Source organism: Sinocyclocheilus rhinocerous, unplaced genomic scaffold (assembly GCF_001515625.1).
Source record: "Sinocyclocheilus rhinocerous isolate Xijiao unplaced genomic scaffold, SAMN03320098_v1.1 scaffold382, whole genome shotgun sequence".
In the NCBI taxonomy this organism is placed as follows: Eukaryota; Metazoa; Chordata; class Actinopteri; order Cypriniformes; family Cyprinidae; genus Sinocyclocheilus; species Sinocyclocheilus rhinocerous.
In genome coordinates, this window is record NW_015642829.1 from 1,564,842 (window position 1) to 1,583,493 (window position 18,652).

Consider the following 18,652-nt stretch of genomic DNA (forward strand, 5'->3'; position numbering starts at 1 on the left):
TGTGTCATCAGATGTTAAACAACGACAACACGGATGCACACATCCTCTTAAACGCTTTGCTAGTGCTCGCCATAATGAATGAATAGAGATCGCTCTTACCACAGAAATGCACGCTTCAAACAAAACAGTCAATGAAGACGAAGAAGAGGATGATGTGTTCTCCCGGCGCCTATTTATACTATAGTCGCACCGGTAGTGACGTCATGGCTGTCGCCGGCCAATGTGTTGTTGGTGTTTTTTCAATGTATGTTTCAGACACGGGTCATGACGAGGCGTTCCCCATAGCGACCCATAGCGCAGTTCGAAGTTCCCATGAAAGGGAACAGTGATTGATTGCCCTGTGGTGCAAAGTCACTCAGGAGCTCAGACTCTGGAACACACACAATGTCACTCTTTCTGCCATTCACCTGCTATCATTGGCCAGGGAAAGGATATCAAATGCACCTGAGGATACCAAATGTCCTCTGTCAATCACACAATAGTGCCTGAAATGCATTGTTTGAAAAACAGCTACCTTTCAGTGTTGTCAAAATGATGTATAATAATTTCAAACTCAGTGTCCATATTAAAAAAGTAACAGTTTGACATTTAGCCTAAATCAGTGATGGCAGTATAAGCTGATACATTTTAGCATTTTAGACAGAAAAATACATGTAGTCATGTGCTCATTTTGTGTGTGTATGTCTGTGTGTGAATTAGTAGTTTCATCTTTGAAAATCACTGCAGCTGAGTCAGCTGCCTTTATGCCAGCATCAATAAGGCTATGATTCAACTGTTTTTAAGGACTCAGACTATACATTTACACTGAGAAGTGACTGAATGAATTCTAGACTGAATGAATGGATTCAATGTACAAAATCCAATTAGCTCAAGTGTATCCCACCAATCATCAGCTACAGAAATCAATGCAGTAATTCAAAGGCACTAATGTAAAAAGTGCAGACAAAACCCAGAGTAATGCATTTCAATTTTCCTTCATTGCAAACCTTAAGTCAGCTTTCTTATATTGGACTACAAATACACCTTGGTATACCAATAAAATGTATATTTATGTAATATTTAACTCTGTATTACAACCATTCATTTTATTTGATTATTTTATTTTTTATTTAATTCTGCAATTATTAAAAAATAACAAAATGACACATCAGTATACATTGTAAGTAAGAAAGTAAGTAAATAAATTAATAAATACATAAATACATAAAGGATTAGATTTGGATTATATGGTTGCAATGAGATTTCTAATTTATATATAATAATTATTATTATTCATTTGAGTGCTTTTTATTATGTACGCAATGCTTTAGTAATATTGAACGTACAACAATCATGGCAATAAAGTATTTTGCATTCGAATAAAAAATTGAGATAAAAAGAACATCTCTTTTAATCACTTTTTCAGATACTTTTATTATTACATTAATATAGTGTACATTACTATATTGACGTATAGCCAAACTAGTAAATAAAAGGTTTCAAAAAGCTGTTTAATTTGATTAACGTTTCGCATTTAGCACCGTATTAAGAAACTGTCAGTTTGGCTGACAAACTCTAAAAAGCCTGGTCGTCATTTCGGCTCAAACAGTAGTGCTGGGTTATGCAGGAATACAAAAGTCCTGTCGGAGCCATTATGGCGTAAGGCAATCCAGTTTCATAACCTTGAGTGGGAGGAGTTTGGGTTTTCTGGAAGCTGCGAGCAGCAGCGCTGGAGTTCTGAGGGGGAACTAGAGCAACGGCAGCCAGCGTGAGCGAGCGAGGGAAAAGCCTCGCGCGTTTCAGTGAAGCCCTGCGCGTGGGAAGAATGAGTAGAATCAACGGAACTGCGCACTTTAATAACAGCCTACGTTTTTTTTTTAATCACAGAAACGGTGTGTAGTTCTTTTTTTGGGCTCGACAGAATCGAGTTAGTTTAGCGTTTAGAAGATTTAACCCACTTGTTTCCTTGACTTCAACAGCGATTATTTTGGAGTTGTTTTTAACGTTTGAATTACCTCAGCCTCGAGTGGCGGGATTAAGGGGGCCGGGAGAAAGGGAGGAGAAGGTGGGGCAGAGTGAGTCAAACGGACCGAGCGCTCACTTCTGTCCGCCCGCTTCAACCGAACCACCAACGGATATTTTTTTCCTTTAAAACCGAAAGGAATCAATAATTTTTTTGTTTATCGGAATTTGGAGAGCGATAACGTCGGCTGTCAGCGTTTCTTTTCGCCGCACATTCCAGGTACTCTGAAGTATCTACGCTGTAACGGTTAATCCTCTGATATTTACCGTTTGGACGGATTTTTTGGGGGAGTGTAAATTCCCCGGTCTTGTTGGACCATGGCCGACGACGACGTGCTCTTTGAAGATGTTTACGAGCTGTGCGAGGTCATTGGCAAGTAAGTGTCACGGTTTGATCACTTTTATAATGACAAACGGGTAAATGTCCGTCTGTAACTCGAGCTGCGTCTTTTGCAGGTTGTCTAGTGTCAGATGAGCCTCATTGTCACTGCATTTTAGGATGTTATGGTGCAGTGCTGCTGTCGAGCACATGACAGCTCTATTCAGTCGTAACTCTTCAAAAACGGCATGTTGTCTGAAGCAGGAGGAATGGGAGTGGCGTGTGTAAGAGATGAGAGAAGTCTGTACTTTGAGCATTCATGCAGGTAGATGCCATTTACAACTAGTGTACAATACAGGAGCATTTTTGCATAGCCATATTTATTGTTGTCAGGACTGATATCAGCAAAGGATTGGGATGAATAAACCGAGTCATTATCAAGGTATTATCGATCGAGGTATTATCAAGAAATATTATCAGGTTTGTGCTTGCAGTCATGCCAGTTTGTGATTATGTTATTGTTAATGGCCACTGCATGTCTTTAACAATGAGTGGTCGTTTTTGGATATCCTTTGAATTCTGGCTATTATAATTAGTTGTTTGATTTCAATATATCGCCATAATGGCCCAAAATGGACGTTAATGTTTCACCGAATGACCTGAGATTTGCTCCTACATTCATTAGAGATGGACCAATATTGCTTTTTATATTACAGATATGATGCAGATTATTTTTAAGTGTCTGAAAAATTATTATCTTATTTTTGCTGTTTGACACATTACTATACCACATTATTATACCACAAAATAATATGCATTATGAGTATATATATATATATATATATATATATATATATATATATGTATGTATATATGTGTGTATATATTTATTCATAAACTTGTTGCTAGTCACATTTTCATCTTCGTTTTGGTCTATTCTAATAGTTACGTTTTATATTTGTGCATATTGTTAAGATCATTTGCTGCTATTTATTGTTGGACTCAATATTGAAAAAACATAACACATTAAGTTGATAAAAATATCAGTCACACCAATTATCTGTAACATTTAGAAACACTTTCTTAATAAAACATATTTTTTTAGTGATATGCAATTCAACCACATCATTACAAGAGTAGTACAGTTGTAGTCAGGCTTAAAGTAATAAGAAGTGAACCTTTTAGGGAATAACGCTATAGGGATGTAACACCATAGAGATTAAAGTTGTTTCTAAATTAAAGCTTTGTTAAGACACATTACGAGTTTGGTGACTTTTTGCTGTGGTGAAGGGTACAGCCCTCACATGTATCAGCAGGCCTGGAGCCTTTCATATTAAACTGAAACACAGTTATCTTACTATTTTCAGGTTGTAGTTGTACTCATGGGATTATTGACTATTGTTGTTATGAGACAATCTCATATTTTTGTGTTATAAAACCAGTTTTGCTCCAGCTGTCACTGATGTGCAAGTGTTTGCTTGAGTTTCAATGTAAAGACAATAGTGCATGTACATTTCAAATTCCATGTAATTAGAGCCCCCATCATGGTACTCTAAGTATTTAATTAGAAGCATTTTGGTACATGTAGCTGTCTTATAATAACAAAACAACATATAGTTAGCATACACACTGTGGTGGATTTTACTTAACTAACTATGTTTAGAGCACATTATATAAATTTCAGTGTTTCCCCTAGGTTTACGGCTTTTGTGGGGGGGGAGACACTCAGTTTTATTATTTTTTTTCTGGACTCCTTTTTAATGGTTAAATTGTATTAATCAAAAAGCATGTCTAATTAATTAAAATCATGAAACTTAAACAATATAACATCAATTTATTAAAAGTTTAACAAAAAGTACATGTTTAGGGCCCTATGAAATGGTTTATTTTTTCCAACCTTATGTTTTATTTTGACCAAATTCTGTTTTAGCATGTCTAATTATTTGAAAGCATAAAAACAAGTTTCATTTATTCTTACAATAGCCTTATGATTTTTTGCTCAGAAATTCTGTTGTGTATTTACATTTTTTTAAGGCATAAAACATTCATTTAATCTATCTTTTAAAAAATGAAAATTAACCACATTTTATTTTTTGGAAAATAAAGGTAATTTAATATTACAATTAAAACATTGAAGAAATATTGTATGATTATTCCTTAAAAATAAGGTTTTAATAATTTTAGTAGTAGTAGTAGCAGCCCATTACGTACATTCTACTGACCAATAGTAATATATTTCTGCCACAATGCCTTCAAGTTAAACCAAACTTTTATTTTGACGGGTTGCCATAAATACCTTTACATTTCTGTGTGTATATGATATGAGGATTGTTTTACTCAAATGAAACAATCAAATGCTCATGAAGTGACTCTCAGAGCAGTTCTGGAGATGTTGTTCATGTATTTATGTCCTCATTTAGTGAGACGGCAGACGCTAAAATCACCGCAAGCGTCACGCGCGATTCAGTAGGAGTGGTAAACAAAACCGCACGTCTGCGCCATTCATTAACACAGAGAAACGCAGAATTCATATTTAAATAGTCGTTTTGCGGCTTAATATTTTCAAATACTAGTGGGAGTGTGCTCACTTGTGTGTGTGCGCACGTGTGTGTGTGTGTGTGTGTGTGTGTGTGCGCGCGCATCGGGGCGGAACTCCACTGTGCGCGATACAGAGAGCGTGACCATAACGTAGAGACCGAAATGACATGCCGTCATGTAAATAAGACAACATAAGGCTATTTAATAGAGCCCGACCGATATGGGTTTATTGGGACCGATACTGATATTAGGGAGTTAAAAAAAGGCCGATATCCTTTGTGTATATTATAGTACAGTACCAGTCAAAATTTTGGACACTTTCCCATTCGTGTGTCCACACATTTGACTGGTACTATATATAGAATACAGTATATACATAAACAGAATATATATACATAAACACATTTTTTTGCAATGATCACTCAAATGTGGTGATCAAACACTTATAATGACGTGACAGAGATAACAAGTCCTTATTGAGGTGAAAGTGTTGACTGCTGTCACTATCTCGCGAACGCGCCGGCGGATCTCCACCAAATTCAGGGGATCCCTTTAGCTCGAGGAGCCCTCTCGAACGCCACCCTCCGCGCGTCGGTAGCCCCCCGGGATCGCTTGATCCGTCGGCGCCGGACCGTGAATTTAACCACCTGTAACTCCCGAACCCTGGGGGCTATCGCCGCGGGGGTGGTCTCATTCGAAAGCGGGCCTCTAGACGTACACCCCCTAATATAATGGCAGGGGAAATACTGAATTTGGGTGTAAAAATATTCAGCCAACCAAAATGTCAATGCAAAAAATGGAAACTCTTTTGATGGACTGTTTTCATAACATATGTGTAGATACAAGTATATTTACCTCTGCCTTGTTTTTAAAAAAAAAATAAATAGTAGAACAGTTTTGACCTGAAGTACTGTAAGTTTTGTTTACAGTAGTGCTGGGCGGTATGACCAAAAATTTATATCACGGTATTTTTCAAAATTATACCGGTTTCACGGTACATGACGTTTTTTTTTTTCATGCATGACCGGGTGTTAACCATATTTTCTACTGATTGAGAGAGGAAATACTGCAGTATTTTGACTTAGAATGCCCTATTTTACTATCATGATATTACTTTTTTGTCTCATGCAGCGCACTGCCTGCGTCTGAGTAACAAACTAAAAAAAACAACAAACAAAAAAGTGCATGTGATATTAACAGACGAACTACGCTCATATTTATAATTCCAAACAATCAGTAAGCTACAGGTGCTAGGAAACGCTGTTTTGTACTAATTTATAGATGAGTCGGCTGCGGTGCACTTCTCCGGGAAAGTCAGACCTTGCGTTCGCGGGACAGGATTGGCGAAATCTTCCAACTGAACCATAGCTAAGGTTTATCCAAAAAAGTCGCTAGGTTTGTCAGTATGAATATTCTATGGAAAAAAAGCCGCTAAAAGGGTCTGAAAGTTGCTAAATCTAGTGCTAAAATCTAGGGCTGTGTATCACCAGCAAAGATACGATACGTATCACGATACAGAGGCCACGATACGATACGTATCACGATACATGACTGCACTGAATTTCACCTCAGCATAATTTAGAAAAACAGCTGTTTATTAAACACTGCTTACTATAGTGCCATTTCTAACTATTGGCAGAGCAGGCAGCTGACCTCTGCATTATGAAGGGCCTCCATAACTGTACCACAGTACAATATAGGTAATGGCATATGTTTCATGTTTACATTGTGCACTCCCCACCAGGTACAATATTCTGATTGTTTGCATCTTGTTTTTAAGCCCATAAATAATAATGTACTCATTCTAATAAATTTATATTGTAATGTACTCATTCTAATATATTTGTAAAAAATCATTTACATTGCTGGTAGGTTATCATTGCACAAATTAACACATGTTCTACATTTAAAAAAATTAAAATTAGAAGAGTTCTAAACTAATGCGTTGTCTTCACTGTAGCTCACGCACACACGTTTAGTCAGATCACGCAGCGCGCACAGACATTCTTTTTCGCGTTTAGACAAATTTTTTGCACTGCCCAGCAATTTTATCATCGAAATAGCTTAATCGCTGAAGATCTACATTATCTTTCTCATCAAGGAGCTGGTAACATCATCGTTTCTAAAGCTCAGACATTCAGGAACAAACTTTTTAGCGCTGCCCCGCAGTTTTATCAACTAAATAGCTTAATCGCTCAAGAGCTACATTATCTTTCTCAACAAGGAGCTGGTAGCATTATTGTTTCTAAAGGAATTAAAGCCACAGCTTTACTGTTAATAGAGAAATGCGGCAAAACGGTGGTAATTCATACATACACAGCCTCTCTCTCTCTCTCTGTGTCGTAAATGAACAGTTGATGAATTACACTTTTCTGAGAATAGAATATTGGAGCAGAGATCGCTAAACTGCAAGCTAACCGCTGTTTTCAGAAAGCAAGTGTGTTTATTCTCAGTGGAGAGAGCGTGTGCACATGGTTGCCAGGTTGACAAAGATAAGTAGCACATTTAGCAGATATTTCCTTATTGCGCAAGTGTAAAGCTCTGTTTTGGGGATTACGTCTCTTTATATCAGGCAACCCAGTTGTGTTCTATAGCGTTTCCTTGTTTACCGCTGTAAACAAAGTAGAGTTGCGCTTTATACGGAGGAGAAAATGCCATTGCCATCGAAACTTTTCTGAAGACAGTACCCTTCAGTGATACATTAATATAACCCCATAAATGTAATGCATTTTTGTACTTATTTTACTGCTTTTTTCGGAATCTACTGGGACAGTGATAAAGATCTCCAGTCGCGGTCGACGGGTTGGCGACCACTGCTTTACAGAAAAGTATTATCTTTCCTATTTTTACCCAAAATAGGGTGTTGTGAGCATTACTGAGTACACACGTAATGTAATGACTGTTTAATTCATACTGGAAGCCGGAGGGCGCCCTTGCGCAGAAACTCCACATATGCATAGTAGAAGTAATGCTCCAGGAAGAAGTATCCAGTGATCGCTGTAGCAATAAATTAAAATATCTTTGTTGGACAACAGGTTTGTAAACGGCTTATACACATGTAAAACTGTGTTGCACACGTTCTACTGTAGTACATTTACTCAAGGCTCAGACCGATTTGTGTCGCACTGTACAGCCCTATCCAAACCTGTTCCAGATTGTAGAAGGAGCTGCTCAATTTCACGTCCGCCTTCCTTCACGTCACTCCACACAGTCGCACACAGAAATATGTCAACAACTAGACTTTATCGTTATTATCGCGGGAAGACGAATTCTTATCGTGTGGAGAATTTTTACCGGTATATCGCAAACGATAAGATATCGCCCATCCCTAGTGTCATAACGTTCTATTAGTTCTACAGCTTGTTCTGCCATGGACTGATTGATTTCATTTCAAAATGATGCACACACATGACACAAACACAAAATTGAAATCCTTTCTTTCTGTCTCTGTGGCTTGTCGCTGTCTGTGATCTACTTTCTTGTTTCGTGGCCACCCTAAGGCATCATGCTGGATTTTGGCGGTAAAGAGGATGCTGTCCATTAAGCAGATACACTCCCACTGACACTGCTTCTCTCCTTAGGCCAAGTTCTGTGAGCTCAATAAAAGATATGTGTGTGTGTGTGTGAGTGCTGTATTTATGTCTGTTATTATAAACGGCACAGATTGCTAATGTAGCACGGGACAAAGGGTCAGGATAGATGACCAAGCCAGCCTGCAGTGCCATATTTCACTGTTATATTTTGTCTGGCCTCTCGGTCTGTTTGTAAAACACTGAAAGCTGCTACCCTCCAAGTTGCCATTTATATTGTGTTATTCATAGCAGAACTGACATATTTATGTTAGTTTTTTGTGTTCTCATGTTCAGGACAGATGTTTTGGAGAATAAAAACTGGAAATCTATTAATTGTTTGAGTTTCATACAGCCATGGCAGATGGCTTTGCAAACTATTAGGTATGGGCACTAGTAGTATGCCAAACTGCAGGGCTGGATTTAGTGGCTGAATTTGGCTCTATATATTGTTACTGGTCATACAGTAGTATAGGGCTGCAACTAACGATTATTTTGATAATCGATTAGTTGGTCGATTATTTTTTCGATTAATCAATTAATCGGATGCTGGCGCTCATTCAGTAAAGATTCAAATTGAACACAGACTGTCAGGACAGACCTTTATGCAAAAATGGAAATGCTCCTCCGTTGCACGTGTACTGTGGGCAGACCCGATTAATCGATAATGAGAATCGTTGTCGATGATTTTCATAATCGATAATAATCGATTTTATCGATTAGTTGTTGCAGCCCTACAGTAGTATACTACTTCCAGATGGTGGGCTTTAAGTCCAGAGTGAATGTGTTGTTTAGGCACTAATGCTTTAGTAGTCGCAGAATGGTGCCATAACATCCTAGCCGTCTGATTGAGATTTGCTGATGCATGAAACCATCATCAAGCAGCCTGAACAAGAGTTTCAGGCCACAATGTGCTGCACAGCAGATTTAGCTCTGTTAGACCTGGCAGTGCAGCCTAGCGAAACAAAATTCAAGTGTTTAAAGTCTTAAATCTAGGGATGCTCCGATCAGGATTTTTGCAGCCGATACCGAGTACCAATTTCTTGACATGGTGATCGGCCGATACCGATGCCGATTCTGATGCTTCAAGCTTTATATACACTGTTTCATTGGGCGCACGTGCCTGGCCCGAAGTTAACTTCCGGTCTGTGTTTGTTCATCAGTCTGGCTATGGCGCCGGCTACAAACGCAGTTAAAGTTAAGGTGATGAGTAGACTGAAGTTGGGCTCAGGTGGTTGTGCTGTGGGGACTGTTTGGGCTTATAAATATGAACATAGTTCATCTGTTAATGTGCAAATAATTTATTAATCAGACACAGGCAGTGCGCTGCATGAGACAAAAAAGCAATATAGCCAAAACCACCACATATAGCCACTCTTTAGTGTAGATGTATGTTGATTTTATCAGACAATGTTGCGATTATAAATCAGGATTTAAGGAGTATAGTGAGAGTGACTCCTGGTTAAGATGTAGCATTAATGGGTCGTTTTTAGTCACTATTTATACTTGCTTTATGTATGACAACAGAAAATATGTAAACAGCTGGAACAGCTTTATTGGGCATTCAGGTGTATTACTGTATGTGACAGTGCCAAAACTTGTCTGAACGCAATGACGTCATAAATATGCTAATTAATAGGCCTATGTGAGGTCACCTGCCGCCACAAGTCTCACAAAATCCTTTGGGAAACACTGTATTACCTTCCTTTAATGTCTTTAAGATCCTGCATAAAATTGAATGTAAATGGCTGCAGTTTCCTCTGCATTTCATCATGTTCCTTCTTCCAGCACACATTGTATTTGATTTTAATTTCTTGTGTTTTTATGGACAGACTGGAATATTTTAAAACAGCTTTGTTAAAGGGATAGTTCACCCAAAAATGAAAATAGGATGTAAATTCTCGTCATCCAGTTTTTTATATCAACTATGCAGCTTTCTTTTGTCCACTGAAAGCCATAGATAACTCTGTCATGGTTTCCTGCAGGTTAGTCCCCACAGAGCTCAAATCAAACCTTCCTTCGGCCTCATAAAACACAGGATTTTGGATCCTGTTGTGAAAGCACGATAAACCAGCAGTGATTGACCTTTCATTCAGTCATTTATCCTCACCTACAGAAAAAAAAAATTGTTGTAACAAAAGCAAGCTCCCCTTACACTTCACCTCAACCCCACAAAACGTGTTAATATGTTCATTAACAGCATGCTAAGCATGTTCTCTTTAATAGTTTTTTTTATGAGCGTGGGGGTGTGGTAATGAGGTCAGTAAGAGTGTGTGTCACTGCCTTTGATTCAAGGCTGACTGACACACTGACCCAGATGAGAGGGTAAGATCACCGAACCGCCTTGTTTGAGCATCTAGCTTGGAGCGAAAGGTTGGAAATGTGATTAAGTTTGACAGTGTTGTGACTTCCTTCAGCTTTGTGTTGTTATGAGTTGAGTTTTGGCAATCTGTGCTGTGGTGGAAAAGGCCAGCAGGTTATTATTTACTAAGTGAAAGCATTGTCCCTCAGGTTGTACAAAGTATTACAGTGTTTCCCATACATTAATTTATTTGTGGTGGCCCGCCACAATATCCACATTGACTGCCACAAATATCCACCGCCCCCTGCCATCAGCTCCTGCATCTCACACACACAACAAGCTCGACTTTAGCACTATATTTAGCAACTTTCAGACCCTTTTAGCGACTTTTTTCCATAAAAGGTACATACTGACAAACCTAGCGACTTTTTTGAATAAACCTTAGCTATTGTTCAGTTGGAAGTTCAGTTTCTCCAGTACTGCCCCACGAGCGCAAGGTCTGAATTTCCCAGGACGGTATCGCCTCTCTTGGCGTCTATTCTTTGCAGTGAGCGGCAGAGAAGCAGTGCATTCAGTTGGCCAATAAATAAGTACAAAACAGCATTTCCAAGCACCTGTCGCTTACTGACTGTTTGGGCTTATAAATATGAACATAGTTCATCTGTTAATGTGCAAATAATTTATTAATCAGACACAGGCAGTGCGCTGCATGAGACAAAAAAGCAATATAGCCAAAACCACCACATATAGCCACTCTTTAGTGTAGATGTATGTTGATTTTATCAGACAATGTTGCGATTATAAATCAGGATTTAAGGAGTATAGTGAGAGTGACTCCTGGTTAAGATGTAGCATTAATGGGTCGTTTTTAGTCACTATTTATACTTGCTTTATGTATGACAACAGAAAATATGTAAACAGCTGGAACAGCTTTATTGGGCATTCAGGTGTATTACTGTATGTGACAGTGCCAAAACTTGTCTGAACGCAATGACGTCATAAATATGCTAATTAATAGGCCTATGTGAGGTCACCTGCCGCCACAAGTCTCACAAAATCCTTTGGGAAACACTGTATTACCTTCCTTTAATGTCTTTAAGATCCTGCATAAAATTGAATGTAAATGGCTGCAGTTTCCTCTGCATTTCATCATGTTCCTTCTTCCAGCACACATTGTATTTGATTTTAATTTCTTGTGTTTTTATGGACAGACTGGAATATTTTAAAACAGCTTTGTTAAAGGGATAGTTCACCCAAAAATGAAAATAGGATGTAAATTTACTCACCCTCAGGCAAACCAGGATGAAGGTGAAACTTTTTCTTCAGTAGAACAGTAAAGAAGATTTTTAGGTGTAACTGTTGTCCTTGGAGATTCATAAACTGCATGTCTGTGGCTGCTGGTTTTTGAGAGTAAAAAAAAAACATATACAGACAAGACCAAATCAATACTCGTGGCTGCTGGTGATGCTGGTCTTATGAATCGAAACGATCAGTCTTTGCAAGAAAGTAAACATTATTTACAACATTGTTATTTATTACCTTTTAAAGGTGCTGTATGTAGGATTGACATTTTGCATATTGCAGTCCAAATTCAAAATATTGGAGACAGTTTTTTTTCACCCGGCCTCCTCAGACTTGACGCACACGCAGGTTGCCAGATTGACGACACCAACAGGAACGAGCGCACCTGACGATGCAAAACATCAAGCCTTACACTGTAAGTTGATCAGCTAATGTATACGCTTGCAATATTTGTATTGTTTGCAAATTATAAACCACCTCATGTGGATTTTTATAACTGAATCTGTCTCATTTCGGAGGCTGCTACTGCGTCCTCCAGAGGTCGTATTTGTCGGCTGCATACATTGCATACATCCCAGTTGTAACCGTAATCAAGTAGACTGTTATTCATTGTGAGGTGTAAAGTACTATAATTTATTTCTTAATTTGAAATCTAATGGTTAATTTTCTCAAACAAAACTGCCTCAATGACTTATGGATAAAACACACATAGGTCTACACCTCCGCACTAGTCGACCACACTGTCTCGAATACACGCTGTCTTAACAACCAGGTACCACAAAACACAGTGTAAACGCGAGTACTGTCTGAATGATGAATTTACTTAAAATATTCCTACTAGTAGCCAGGATACATCAGCTAACTAACTTTAGCTAATTACTTACCTGTCAAAGAGAAAATTAGCCAACTCATCATTCGTTTTGAAACCTTTGTCTGTTTTAAGCTGTTTCCATCTCTCAAACGCATCGCCAATATTTATACGGCTTTTATTATACCGTTTATCGTATTCTTTTTTGGATGGATGCCGAGGCTTTTTAGGATGGGTAGAATGTTCGATCTCTGACTCTGTCTCTGACACCTTTCGTTTGGCAGCTTCCATGACTGAAATGAAATACGCTGTGTTTTCCGCCAACTGTCAACCCGGGGTGCCGAAATACAATTGGGTAAACTGTCAGTGGGTGGAGACACACAGACCAAAACAAAAACAGACATTCCGACACAGAACGCACATTTTCAAAGGAGAATAACTGAATATAGCGTTGTTTTTCAGATAAACAAGTATGGCAGCTTCCATGACTGAAATGAAATACGCTGTGTTTTCCGCCAACTGTCAACCCGGGGTGCCGAAATACAATTGGGTAAACTGTCAGTGGGTGGAGACACACAGACCAAAACAAAAACAGACATTCCGACACAGAACGCACATTTTCAAAGGAGAATAACTGAATATAGCGTTGTTTTTCAGATAAACAAGTATGTTAACTTAGCAAGTTTCTTAACCCCTTAACTGTCACCCCCCATTTTTTAAAATAGGCATGAAAGTGCACTATCCAAACTTAAATTGTTGTAATTTATGAACACGTTAGAATACAGACACAAGGTTGGTCTCTTTTTATAGAAGAAAATCAGCAGATTATTGCAAAAGTGGAATGCTTTCAAAAAATTCAAGTATCAAAAAGTTATAGAAGTTTAAATTTACTGTAAATAAAATGCACTATATTAATTTTATTTTATTTTCTGTTACAAATGTCTAGATTTCTCTGTCAATATTACTTCTATCTCAAAATAACCACCAAATTTACGTTCACTTACGTACACTTACGTTCATGACTGTCTGGAGCGCAAACTTCCTCTGTCGCATAATGATGTGTGCGTGGGCGCATAATCGCACGTAAGCTGACACTGTTTGTTTACGACTATCCCTTTAATGTAGGTTGTAGCCTGAGTAATGTGGTCTGATAAATGAGGTCTTTAGAAGACTGTTAAACAGTATTTTCAAGTGTGGGGTCTAAAGAGTTTGGTGATCACTAGGGATGTCACAATTCTCAATGTAATATTGAACCATACGTTACGACATCCACGGTTCAATACACGCTTGTGAATTGCGTTTTGTTTTGTTTTTTAAATAATGTCTGTGCGTTTGTGTGTGCCCGTAAGTTGCGCTGAGATGAGGAAACGCCTCCCTGCTTATAACGTGCATTTGAAAAAGCAACACACGACAAAACATCTTCCGCTGTAATGACCTGGGGCCCTTTCTTCGTACCACGCTTAATACATCTGAGATGATTTGAAAGATGCCAGATCTTCTAATCGTGATAACTGATCTCTAGCTAATTTGGTTCTTCAAACGAATTTGCGGATTTTATTAAAATATCTGGATTAAGTTGTCTAAGATTACTGCATGTTCTCGTGTTCCCCGAAAAGGGCAGATTTATCGATACTCGAAACCACGATCAGCAATGCAGCGATTGGCTGGCGGCAAGACAGCAACGTAATGATATCATATAATTCATATATTTAAAAAAGACACCTGACTAAAAACTTGACAAATTTCTGGACCTTTATATGGAAACAGCCAAGTGAACAAAACTACATAAATGTTATAATAGATAAATGAAATGTGCACTGTTTTTATTTTATTTTTTTTACATGATTCCCAATTTTTTTATATTCACGATTTCTATTATTTGTACAGGCTTTACATTTTTATTTCAATGTTGTGGCTGTATTAGATCAAATGGGTGCTTCTACTAAATACTGAGCATTTTTCAGTTTTTCTTTTTTAATAAATCTGCAAAGATGTCAACAATTCTGTGTTTTTCTGTCAATATGGGGTGCTGTGTGTACATTAATGAGGAAAAAAAATTAACTTAAATGATTTTAGCAAATGGCTGCAATATAACAAAGAGTGAAAAATTTAAGGGGGTCTGAATACTTTCCGTACCCACTGTATATAGTTTAAGCATGTTTTCAACTAAAAGAAAACCTTAAGATTAGACTTGTGCCAGTATTCGGTAATGCGATATATCACGGTAATGAATATGCACGATATTGTTATCGTGGGCACTTCATGACAGCACTTTTTTTTAAAACTAAATTTCAATATCGTGATAATACCGCATACCGCGATAAAAGCATTAGCAATTAATCGCAACATGAGAATTTGATACCGGCATATCCCTACTTAAGATATAACTTAAAGTTGTTGTAGAACATTGTGGTGTATAATGCCTAATCATAAGCTTGTTCAGAAATGGTGACAAAAACTTGATTATTAAAAAATAACATCTTTCTCGTTAAACGTCATTTAAATAAAAGAACATTTAAATATTTGTTTTTCTTGAGCCCAAATATTCGAATACAGTATTTTTGAAAAATGCCCATCCTTAGTCCTCAGATATAGCTGTGTTATACAAGGTATTTGCACAGTAACCAATCATTAAAACATCTCTCTGTGCATCTCTTTGTAATTTTGTGCCTGTGCTCATAACATTATTTATTTATTTACTCTGTTGAATTGCTTAATTGGCCTTAGAAAGACCTCATGATCTATGTTGTGCACTTGGCCTTGATATATCCCTCTATTTGATTATATCATCTCCAACTGATTAGACAAAGCCCTTCCTATTATATTACTAAACAGGATATTTCTAGCTCATCTGTGAGGCCCGTAGTCTCTCTCTTGGTCTGAGTCGCCTTTAGACTTATTCTTCCCCCTGTCAATCACTGCTGTGTCTACTGCCCCTGAAGCTGCTCTCTGATAGACCCCAGCGCTTATCTCAGTCTGGATGCTACACACGACATTTGCCTTATTGACTCTATACAGACAGGCCAAACTAACCCACTGGAGTTGCTGAGGCAGACACTACCATTTTCAGCTTTTATAAACATCTTTTCCTTTTTTCTCTTTCCCTCTTTCATGGTGGGCCTTTTGAACTGAAGTCATTTTATTGCTGCTTTGCCAAGATACACAGCAGCTGGGCTGGCAGCTCAAAAACGGCTGGCTTAAATTGAACTATATTTCCTAGGTAACCACTCAGCACTGTTTTAGTGCAGCAGTGAGTCAGAGGCAAAGTGAATACAGTAGTCCCTGACCTGAAGTGCTGCTTGCTTTGCTTGCATGTCAACTGCAGGGCATCTATAATGGGAATGGTTCTTTAAGAGGGTAACACTTGATGTTCACACATTACAAGGAAAGTGAAAGCGTTGTGGTCTTTGTCCTGTATATGTATGAATCATATTATTACAGTTACAACTTCTCTCTGGACCATGATAAGAGGATGCACATTAATGCTGTGCCCTTTGGCCAGCCACAGCTCAGAGGAAGTTAGCAATGTCACAATGTAGTGTTTAATATTAAACCAGTATGATGTGAATCAAATATATACAGACCCCACACTTTTGCGAGATAAAGTTTAATAATGCTAGGTTGTTCATGTGATATTTAATTAATGTAGTGTTCATTTAGGGGAATCATAAAGGACAGAAGATTTAGCAGGGTGTGCATACTTTGCAGTTTATTGTGTTTATTGCATGTTTATAGCATGCTTATTGTGATCATCAATGTTTATGTTTTATTAAACATGAGTGTATTTTATCCTAAAGTTGTTTACTTCTATAAAAGCATCCACTTGAGGCTGTGTGTCAGTAATTAATTTTTATTCATTTATTTATTTATTTTTTGCCACTTTTTGTTAGTATGGTAAAATCACTGTAATGCACAGCCTCTTGATCATGGCTCACTCATAATTACAGAGGCTTTCATGTAGCTTGAATAAAAGCTTTTTAGGTGCTGGCATGAGATTGCCATTGTCTTTTGAATGTGAGCCACCAGCGAGCTCATATGGAGAAGATCCCATCATTCCCCATTACTCCTTTCTCTCTTACATCTGCCCTTCTTTCTGTCCCTCCTTTATCTATCTCTCCTACTCGCCCACCTTTCCTCCCTTCAGGCCACCTGTCTCACAGTCTCCTCTCTCCAACCCTATATTCCATTTTCGTCATGCCTGCGCCTCTCTAAGTGCCAGTGTTTCTTGATCATGTGATGTGCATTGGTTTTTACCCCAGCCCCATCCATCTCTTATCAGTTCTGTGTGGTGTAAGCACACTTTGCTAGCACTTAAACTGGTTGTAGTTATTTCATAGGCTGTTAAACACCAGATGATACAGAAGATGCACATTTGTATTACTTTTTTCTGACCATGAAAACAGGCTGTGCAGTTTGACAGCATCTGTTAGTGTACAGCAGAGGTGTAAAGTATTGGAGTAAATGTAATTAATTACTGTACTTGAGTATCTTTTCGGGTACTTTGTAGTTGTACTGAGTATCAAAGATATTAGCAACTTTTACTCTTTACTTCACTACATTTTTGAATGAGTATCTGTACTCTTTACTCCACTACATTTGAAATGAGTGTTGCAGTTACACATTACATTTTGCATGGACCTAGCTTTTTCTGCAGCAGTTTATTTCTGCTACAAAATATGTGATACTGCATATTACAGGTCACTGAAAGTACTGCATCTTTTGTGTTTTGCCCTTACTCACCCAAACTTGTCAACAAGGCTACTTTGTGAATGTGAGGTCCTTAGCAAGTATTTGTGAATCAGAGGTGTTTTTTTATATGAGATGAGGACATGACTGCAGCCGGCAATGAGGCCCAAACCAGCACATCCACTGCAAGGCGGCTTTGGCTTTTTAATTTTACTTAACATTATTTTATTTATCCATTATACTGAAGAGACCTTTTTGAAAGATATTGTTTTTTGTTTGTCTGTTTGTTTGTTTTGTTTTGTAATTTTGAGCTGTTCAGTTTTATTTTGGTTTTAGAAAATAAACGTGATTGCTCTCCTCACAAATCAACTCTTTCTTGTTTGTGTTTCTTGCTTTCTGTGCCTTGCCCTGGACTTTTATGTCACTTCCTGTCTCCCGTGGTGTTTGTAGTCAGTTTGTAGTCCGTTTGATCATTGGTTCCCCTTGATTAGTCTCCCCAGGTGTGTCTTATCTTGTTAAACTTGTTAGTCCTCTGTGTGTATATATAGCCCTAGTTTTTCTTTAGTTCCTTGTGAGTTGTTGAATGTAATGGTTGTCTGTTTACCAGTCATTCTGTTCTTTGTTCCCTTTGGTTTTTGCCTTATTGTTTGTTCTAGTTTTTCCATGAAATACCAGCACATAGATCCTCTGCCTGTTTTCCGCAGCTTCTCCACAACATTCATCAACTGTTCATTTACGACACGGAGAGCGAGAGAGAGGCTGTGTATGTATGAATTACCACCGTTTTGCCGCGTTTCTCTATTAACAGTGAAGCTGTGGCTTTAATTCCTTTAGAAACAATGATGTTTCCAGCTCCTTGTTGAGAAAGATAATGTAGCTCTTGAGCGATTAAGCTATTTAGTTGATAAAATTGCGGGGCAGCGCTTAAAAGTTTGTTCTTGAATGTCTGAGTGCGGCTGCAACGTGATCTGTTTGAGTGACCGAACGTGTGTGTGCGTTAGATACAGTGAAGACAGCGCATTAGTTTAGAACTCTTCTAATTTTTAGTTTTTTAAATGTAGAGAGTGTGTTAATTTGTGCAATGATAACCTACCAGCAATGTAAATATGATTTTTTAAATATATTAG

General features: G+C 38.0%; 1 protein-coding gene across 8 annotated transcripts in view; it reads left to right on the forward strand.

Annotated features, from left to right (window-relative positions):
* The first annotated feature begins 1,711 nt into the window (after positions 1-1,711).
* caska (calcium/calmodulin-dependent serine protein kinase a) overlaps positions 1,712-18,652 on the forward strand; it is a 258,155-nt gene continuing 241,214 nt past the window's right edge. For 6 of the 8 annotated variants that reach the window (XM_016574044.1, XM_016574046.1, XM_016574047.1 and 3 more), the window contains exon 1: positions 1,713-2,378. In XM_016574044.1, coding sequence (XP_016429530.1) covers positions 2,320-2,378 — 59 coding nt within the window. In that variant the 5' untranslated portion in view covers positions 1,713-2,319. Of the gene's footprint in view, positions 2,379-18,652 lie in introns of all 8 variants that reach the window. The other 2 variants (XM_016574043.1, XM_016574050.1) reach the window with 2 other exon arrangements.